Source organism: Poecilia reticulata, linkage group LG8 (assembly GCF_000633615.1).
Source record: "Poecilia reticulata strain Guanapo linkage group LG8, Guppy_female_1.0+MT, whole genome shotgun sequence".
NCBI lineage: Eukaryota > Metazoa > Chordata > Actinopteri > Cyprinodontiformes > Poeciliidae > Poecilia > Poecilia reticulata.
This window is the reverse complement of record NC_024338.1, coordinates 18607295-18616846: the sequence shown is the minus strand read 5'-3', so window position 1 is coordinate 18616846 and position 9552 is coordinate 18607295. Positions and strand designations below refer to the sequence as shown.

The 9552-nt window shown below is 38.2% G+C and overlaps 1 protein-coding gene across 2 annotated transcripts in view; it reads right to left on the bottom strand.

Annotated features, from left to right (window-relative positions):
* Positions 1–224: 224 nt before the first annotated feature.
* Positions 225–9552, bottom strand: part of slc1a9 (solute carrier family 1 member 9) — a 41648-nt gene continuing 32320 nt past the window's right edge. For both annotated transcript variants that reach the window (XM_008416427.2, XM_008416429.2), the window contains 3 exons: positions 4363–4497; positions 1297–1729; positions 225–844 (listed from right to left, as the gene is read on the bottom strand). In XM_008416427.2, the coding sequence (XP_008414649.1) occupies positions 608–844; positions 1297–1729; positions 4363–4497 (805 nt within the window). In that variant the 3' untranslated portion in view covers positions 225–607. The remainder of the gene's footprint in view (positions 845–1296; positions 1730–4362; positions 4498–9552) is intronic.

Below are 9552 nucleotides of genomic sequence, written 5' to 3'. Positions count from 1 at the left end.
GACAGCTTTGATTTATTCAATACATAAGAGACAATAAAATAAATTCAATTTAAAAATGTGTCCAGGAAGGAATAAAAGAAAGAAAAAAGGAAGGAAGAAATTCTTGAAAATCTCAGAAGTTTTCAGTTTAATTTCAGAAACTGAGAATTAAAATATTTCAAAAAGTTGAGTCAAAAATTTTTGATTTTTTGAAACTCAGAAAATTTTCAAGTTTTTTGGAGAAAATTTATGATGTAGGAAGGAATGGAGGAAAGAAGAAAGAAATTCTAGAAAATCTGAAATTTTCTAGAAGAAACTTAGACATGTTGAGATTAGTTTCTGAAATTCTTGAGAAAAAAACATGGAAAATTTCTGAGTTTCAAAAGTACAAATTTTGACTTTTTGAAACTCAGAAAATGTCCAAGTTTTTTCTAGCAAATTTACAAAGTAGGAAGGAATGGAGGAAAGAAAGACGGGAAGGAATGAAGGTGGAATGTCGAAGTTTTGTGGCCGTTCGTCATGGAAACGCAGCTTGTGTGAGTTTCTGCGTTGAGTCTCTACTGGATTTTCTAGGTTTTGATGCTGAAAGTGGAAACGTGTCATAAAACCAAAACAGACCAAGACTTCGTCACGGTAAATCGCTCGGTGAGATGGCGCAGCGCCGATCGTACGCCGTGTCGTCGCTTTCCTCGCCGTCGCTCACTTCGCCCAGAACTCGCTCTCTGTCCTCTTCCTCCTCCGTTTCGCTCTCTGGCCTCAGGCGTTCCCGTTCCCGTTCTCTGTCCCGGATCCTGTCGCGCCCCCGGTCCCGATCCCGATCCCGGTCCCGATCCCGGTCTCTGTAGCCGCGCGGCAACGTTGAAATCTAGAAGCAGAGGGAAACGTATCAAAGCATTTTTTGATGTAAATTTACAGCAATTTTACATGGAAAAAAAGGAGGAGAAAATTTCTGCCAAAAAATCTTAGAAATTTTCTAGAAAAAACAAGAATATTTCTGAGCTTCAAAAGTCTGCTAGACATAAAACTTACATTTTTGAGAATTTTTTTTTTAATTTTTGGTTTCAAAAGTCAAAATACTTTCACTTTTGACTCAGAAATTTCCAAGTTTTTTCTCAAAAATTTCTAAGACTAATGTCAAAGTCTAAAAATTTATTTTTTCTTTTTGTAAATTTTCAAGCTTTGAAATTAAATTTTTCGAACAAATTTCTGATATTAATCTCAAAATTTCTGAGTTTATTGGTGGAAGTTCCTCCTCTTTTTATTGTATTTTCTGCCTACGGAGGCCCTAACGTGGTAAAAGTCATGTCTCAGTGTTACCTGGTTGTCGTGGCTGGGCAGGGCGGAGTAGCCCGGCTCCGTCCTGCAGAGGAGGCGAGGCGAATGAGTGCGGAAAGGCCGAGGGGAGTGGGAGCAGACGGAGCGCGGGGAGGGAGAGCGGACAGAGTGCGGAGACGGAGATCGGACGGAGCAGGAAGGTGAGTAGGTGGCGGATTGGGACTGGGACAGAACGTTGCTGTGATGGTTCATCTTCGGGGGGCGAGGGGAGCGAGGCGGCAGCTCCGGCGGCTTCAGCGGGTCGACCAGGTCCATTTCTGTGAGGATCGGCGGCGGAGGAATGAAGTCCAGCTCCTCCCCTGTCGGGAGCATTTCTGCTGCATCGAGCTCTGCCAGTTCGGCCCTCGATAAATGATCCACGATCCCGGCGCCAAACGAATCCCCAACCACGTTGATGGAGGTTCGCATTCGGTCACTGACAGAAACACAACCAGGAAGTGGAATCATGGGTTTGCCAACAGAGATGTACACAGATCGGCACTAGGTGGTGCTAGAGCGCCGGTACCTATTCCTCTGGAGAGAAAAAGTGCCCTTTTTAAATTTTTGTTTTACTAAGTATTTATATGTGGCCCAATTTAAATGCCTGTATTACTGGTGCCGCACATTTCTGTAAGTTTGCCTGACAAAAATATTTTGACAATCGAGAACTGGAGCCACGCTAAGAAAATGTAAAAAATGTATTTATGAGAATAACGTCCTAAAATTATGAATAAAGTCGTATTATTACGACTTTATTCTTGTAACAGCATTTTCGAAATACTGTTATGAAACAGAATTTCTGTTGAAATTAACCTCAGAAATTTTTAGAAAAATTGTGGAAATTTCTTAGTTTCAAAAGTCAAAATTTTCTACTTTTGAAACTCGGAAAGATGAATCTCAAAATCTCTGAGATTTTTCTAGTAATACATTTTTGACTTTTCAACAAATAAATTATCTTATTTTTTCTAAAACAATTTCTGAGAATACTCACAAAATTTCTGAGTTTTTTTTTGTGAAATAATAAAAAAAATACAAGAATGTCTTACATATTACATTTTCATCAATTTATAATAATTTAGTCATTTAAATAATCCTAAAAAATGGTAAAATGCACTTTAAATAACCCTCAAAATATCTGTAAATGCCACTGATCTCCAAAATAATCCCCCTGATTTTACTGGCTGCCTCTGGAAAGATACTGACTACTCATAACTAGCTCACACAACCCATATCAAACACTACAAAAAGGCATATAACCATTTTTTTAAATCTGTCTTACATTAAATCAGACTAAACATTTTATATTTTAGGTCAGAAAGAATGAAAATGTATTTAGATTTGACGTTTGACTTCAGTTATATTAGCAAAGCTTTGTTTCATAGTCATGTTAGCCCGATGAATAAAAAGAAAATAATTTGAGACGAGATAAAACTGGTAAAAGAAACATTATACACGGTGAAATATGTATCTACATGAGCTGAAATGCCATTCAAAGAGGACGAAGAGGATTATTCAAAAAAATCAGACGCATTTCAAATTTTACTGTTCATGTTTTGTAAATAACAACAATGGAGAATTTAGTGCAGGGGTGTCAAACTCCAGTCCTCGAGGGCCGCTGTCCTGCAACTTTTAGAAGTGCCTCTGCTGCACCACACCTGAATAGAATAATTAGGTCATTAGCAAGGCTCTGGAGAACTGAGGAGGTAATTAAGCCATTTGATTCAGGTGTTTTGTACCTGTGGCACATCTAAAAACTGCAGGACAGCGGCCCTTCAGGACTGGAGTTTGACACCCCTGATTTAGTGGGAAAGCGTGATAACCACACCCTGACTGTGAAGAACGGGGGTGGCAGCATCATTATTTCTGTAAAACGATGACATCACGATGACAGAGCAGTGAGTGGAAATAATGAAACGACATCATCAACCATCAGGTAAAAGCCTGGACAAAAATAGGTCAAAGTCTCAAAAGGTGTGTGTGAGAAAGTCAGACAGAAAACCTGAGTCAGTTTGAGCAGATAGTCTGACAAGGAGCCGTTTGTAAAAAACCAATTTGATTTATTTATTTAGCTCATCAGGGAGAAAACATGCAGGGGTTCATGTGTCAGTCATACTTTCACCATGTTGTTCATTTACAAATGAATGAATTTAGTTTGAGTTCCAAACTAAATATTTAGCCTACAAACTAAATATTCAGTTTGCCCAAATATTTAATTTGGAGCAAAATATTTTGTCTGGAAACCACATGTTTAGTTTGAAAACTAAATATTTAACTTTCAAATAAAATGTTTAACTTTCTAACTAAATATTTAATTTGAAAATTGTGTTTTCAAATTAAAAGACCTAGTTTTAAATATTTGAACCCAAATCAATATTTCAAAATAACTAATTCTAATATTTAGCTTGAAATTAAATAGTTCTAACTACATATTTAATTTGAAAACTAAATGTTTAGTTTGTAATCAAAATATTTAACTTTCAAATTAAATATTACATTATAAAGCTAAATATTTAAGCAGGAGCTAAATAGTTTGTTTCCAAACTAAATATTTAACTTTCAAATAAATAGTTTACAGACTAAATATTTACCTCATACTTAGATATTTACGTTACAAACTAAACTAAATCTTTAGTTTGAAGGCTAAATAATTAGTAAATTACAAATTTAGCTCTCAAATTAAATATTTAGTTTTGAACTCTGACATTTTACTTTGAGTAACAAAAACCCACATCATTTTCTCTATTACAGGTTGAGAAACTAAATTACAGTTTTTTTATTGTATGAATTCAAATGGCTCCCTGTCAGGAGAAAAGGGCCAAACTTCCAGCAATGCATTGTGGGAACTTTATGGAATGGTACTAAAATCTCTGATCCAAACATCTTGAAGACAAACATTGTTTTTTGTCCTCCGCACTGAATCCAATGTTTGTTAAAATTTAGCTTTGCCAGTTTACACGACTGAACAAAACAAAACAAAACAAAACAGAACTTACTAAGAAATGTCTCAGAGCCAATAACTGCAGATGATTTGATATTTTCATTCCCTGCTCACCAGACTCCTTTACTCACAGCAGCCAGTCGACGGCGATCAGCAGACTGATGTCCTGAGTGGGCAGGCCGACGGCGGTCAGGATCAGCAGCATGGTCACCAGTCCGGCACTGGGAATACTGGCGGCTCCAACGCTGGCCAGGGTGGCCGTCATACTGCCAGAATATAAAAGAACACTTCAAATTCCGAAAAATGAAACACGGTCGCCTGACTAGGAGAACACTAGGAAATGTGTTGTGGAAACATTCGCATCTTACAGGTTTTTGTACTTTCATTTGGATCTGCTGCTCCTAAAAACAGCCCAGGAACTTAGAAAAAACAACCAGGCAACAACGTGATGCTGGAAAATTAGCCGTTTCAAAAATCCAGATTATCAAGTCGCACTCCATGGGCAGTGAGCCGTTACCTAGCAACCCCAGCAGAGCTCCGCCCGTCACCTAGCAACCAAAGTGAACTCCAGCTAGTGGTGGGCGATTATGGACTTACAGTTTTGTCATAATATTTTATGGTTCTATTGTGGTAGCAATAAAAGTGACGATAATAAACATTTGTTACTTGTGTTTGAGGTCGATGTGACTCCATGGTGCAACAGACCCACAAACAGCAACACTACTCTTTAAAAGCAAATCCTTCATAGTAAAAACAGCAAGATCTTGTTTAGAATGCCTTTCTTATCTTGAGATCTCAAAGGGCTAAACTTGTAACATAATTTTAGTGTGTAATTATTAACTTCTTTGGGAGAACAGACACATAAAGACGTGTAATTTGTGTCACTAAGCTTCACACAGTAACTGCGTTTGATTAGACTTTCAAATTCATTGACACCCACTGAACAGGCAGTGAAGAAAATAGCAAAATAAATTCTGACAAAAGACAATTTCTGGAGTTTATTATGACAACAATGAATCTAAATTCTTAAATATTCATCACAATAAATGATATACGACACAGTAAGTGTCCTAATCTCCAGCATGTTTGGTCAGCTGGTTTTACCGCAGTATCCAGAATCCAGAAACCACCTCCTGCATTCTTGTTGGTTGTGCAGGAGGCTCTACTAATGCTTTTCAAGAATGTTTTTTTGTATAACTGTTCATCTGTTTCCAACTATTTTCATGTGCGAGTGTAAACTTCGAGTTGGGGGGTGAAACTTTCATTCTCCAAGAATGATTTTGTGCAAAAACATGTTTTGTATCGCCCTTAAACTAATCCTAAATGTTCAAGGAAGAACAAAAGTCACCTTTACATTTGTCTGTCTCCCAACATGAACTCTGTTTGTTCACAAAGGAAAACCGTTGCCTCAAGCACCACCTCATTTTTATTCTGGCTCGAAGCTTTCCTGTAAACCCAGCATCACGTGGGAACGTATGAACTGAAAAACGCAGAGCGGACGTTTCTGTGAAGAATTTCCAACATCAGTGAGTGAAGCTGTCAGAAAACATTTAACAGAGCAAATTAATGGTACAGTAAACGCCTCGGCCAGTCAGAGCGTTCTGGAGGGAAACAAACCGACTCAGCAAGTTCAGACGGTTTGATGGCCATTAATCCACATCAGACGTTACTTCATTAACCTTAAAGAGCCAAAAAAGGCCTGAATGCAACTGAGGACGAGGAAAACATTCACTTCATACGTAGAGGGAATTTTATGTAAATAACTTGAAACATTAAAATACATTAATGTCATTTTGTTCTACAGATTTTTACAATATTTGATAACAGATTATTTTTTAAAATAAAAGATAAATAAAAGTTGATGGACGACAGACGGATGGATGGATGAACAGATGGATGGATGAACAGATGGATGGATGAACGGATGGATGGATGAACAGACGGACAGATGGATGGATGAACAGATGGATGGATGGACAGACGGACTGATGGATGGATGAACAGATGGATGGAAGAACAGATGGATGGATGGACAGACGGACTGATGGATGGATGAACAGATGGATGGATGAACAGATGAACAGACGGACAGATGGATGAACAGATGGATGGATGAACAGATGGATGGATGAACAGATGAACAGATGAACAGACGGACAGATGGATGAACAGATGGATGGATGGATGGATGAACAGATGAATGGATGAACAGATGGATGGATGAACAGATGGACAGATGGATGAACAGATGGATGGATGAACAGATGGATGGATGAACAGATAGATGAACAGATGGATGGATAAACAGATGGATGGATGATGGATGCAGATGGATGGATGAACAGATGGATGGATGAACAGATGAACAGATGAACAGACGGACAGATGGATGAACAGATGGATGGATGGATGGATGAACAGATGAATGGATGAACAGATGGATGGATGAACAGATGGACAGATGGATGAACAGATGGATGGATGAACAGATGGATGGATGAACAGATAGATGAACAGATGGATGGATAAACAGATGGATGGATGATGGATGGATGGATGAACAGACGGACAGATGGATGGATTATTTCCCTCTGTCAGAATCCCACAGGATGCTGCTGCCGTTTTCACTCAGGTTAGCTTCATTTAGCTAAATTAGCGACGTCACATGAAAGCAGAACCAAACTTCTCTTCCTCCAGGATTGTTTCCTCTCTACAGAATCGGATCCGTCCTCCATAATAACTGTCATAATTTACGTATGATGATCCGTTTTTGTCGTTTTTCTTCTCCTTCGCCACAAACCGTCAGAAATCCGAGTCGCGTCTCCGTTTCTCTCCAACCGCCTGCAGCATGCGGGGAAAAAGCTTTCCAGCACGTTTCAAAACTTACGTTGTGGAATTTTGTGGTGAACAGACATTGTTGTAAAAAAAAAAAATACAATAAACAATTTCAAAGTGCTGGGCATTATTTGCACCCCGCAGCCATAACAAGCTGAGCCCCGTCCCAGCAGACTGGTTCCAATTAAGACTTAATGTTCAGCCGAAACCTCAGACATGGGGGAAAAAATGTCTGATTGCTTCTTTACTGCATTCATTTCAGATTTTTACCCCACCGCTCTCTTCCATATATCATAATAATCTGCTTTAGTCATGCAACGCCACCAAAAACGCCTGGTGTTTTGTTTAGACTTGGTTCAACTGAACACATATTCATAAGCAAACTTAATGTTTCATGCAGAACGCACTGGGAATATCTGAGCTAATGTCGTTTTCTAAACAACCTTAGACACTTTATCAATGTTGCTACTGTGAGAGAAATTTATTCATGAGTTTTATCTGGTTACATTTTTGTTCTAGGGTCTGAACAGAACCGTGGATGCAAACAAAAAGCAGCGAAAGATTCGTTTTAGTTGTAAAACTTTGCAATTATTATAATTTACAGCCCTGCTGTTGTTGCGTTTAGCTCTCATGTGAGGCTAAATCTCCAGCTGTTTGCGTTTACAGCTTCATCCGCACTGTTTCCTGAGCAACTCTGTTTCTGGTCGCAGCAGAAAAAATAGTTTGTCAGGAGGATTTTCACAGAAATCACAAAGAAAATGAGTGAAAAACAGCTGACAGTCATATCAGAACGAGTTAATTAAGAATATGTTAGGAAATGTTTGTTCTGGTTGCCTTTATTTATAATTAATGCTGGAAAAAACTCAACTCATTGGTGCTGTGCCTTTAAGATAAACATATAAAGTAAAAAAAACTAAACCTGTCACAATAAACAACACACTGCAAAAGAAACAAAATCTTACCAAGTATTTTTTGTCAAGTTTCTAGTAGAAATATCTTAAAAAACTTGAAATGGAGTAAAATTAAACATTTTCTCCATCCAACAGCTGAAATAATTAGTATTTTGGATAATTAAAATGTTTAACAGAAGTTTATTGACCCCGGTGTAGTTGCATTCTTATAAATTTATGGAAGACAATTAGTGCCACTGAAAAATAAGAACACTTTTTTTTTTTCTTGGAATTTTGATTTTTTTCAAAATTCTGATTTTTTCAGAATTCTGATTTGCTTTCCCATAATTCTGACTTTTTTCTTAAAATTTAGATTTTTTTCCTCAGAATTTAGTCTTCTAAAACAAAACAGTTTCAGATCAAAACTCCTGCTGGTTAAAAACCAAAGATTAAAAACGAGTTTTCACACAGCTTTTAAAAGTTTCCACTGTGGTGGAGGATCCGATGTGAAGACACAGCTTAGTCTTCAGTCAGAGGCCTCCTCAGATTGGAAGACTGACTGCTACTGGAGATCCTTCCTCCCACAACGACTTGGACAAAATGATTTAGGACATTTAATTTCTCTGTAGTATCAGTGAAATATTTCTGAATTGGAACTTAATTTAATTTGAATTACGATGAGATTTGACCGTTTATCCATAAATCTAACTCTGGTTTTATTGCTGCTGGAGGCAGAAACGTTTTACAGGTGGCCTGGAAATGTGCAGATGTAAGCGAACACCTGCGAGAAATATCCGACAAAGTTCAAATTGTAAAAGCTGCCAGGCCAAGTTTTCTGACAGAGCTGGTAAAAAGCGCCGTCTGTCTGTGTGTGAGAGGAAAACGGCTGGTGAATCCCACAGAGCGCTCTCTACTTCCAAAGCTTCAGCCAAACCTCCCCTTTAAAGCTGTCTGAGCTAATCCTGCGCTGTCTGTTATCACCGATCTGCTCTGTGCGGCAGGCCGCTCCCTTCAGCGTCCCTCTGTAGCTACACATATCAGGAATTATCTTTCTGACCAAAATGGTTCTGACTGAATTACAAGTGAGATTAAAAGCTAAGTGAGATGTTTAAACAGAGTAATGATGGTTCTACTTTAGCATAAAAGCAAAAAGATTTGTGAAAAGAAAAAAAACAAGAACAAAGTGAAACCCTGGCTACTTTCTTAGGTCGGCGCAGCGAGCCAAATGTGGTGTAAAGTGGTTGTAAAAGCTGAATTATTGCTTTCTGGAAGCAACACTGAATGAAACAGCTAAAAACTAACATATACAGTGGTGTGAAAAAGTGTTTGCCCCCTTCCTTATTTCCTGTTTTTTTGCATGTTTGTCACACTTAAGTGTTTCAGAACATCAAACCAATTTAAACAACAGTCAAGGACAACACAAGTAAACACAAAATGCAATTTGTAAATGAAGGTGTTTATTATTAAAGGAGAAAAAAAATCCAAACCATCATAGCCCTGTGTGAAAAAGTGATTGCCCCCTAAACCTAATAACTCGTTGGGCCACCCTTGGCAGCAACAACTGCAACCAAGCGTTTGCGATAACTTGCAATGAGT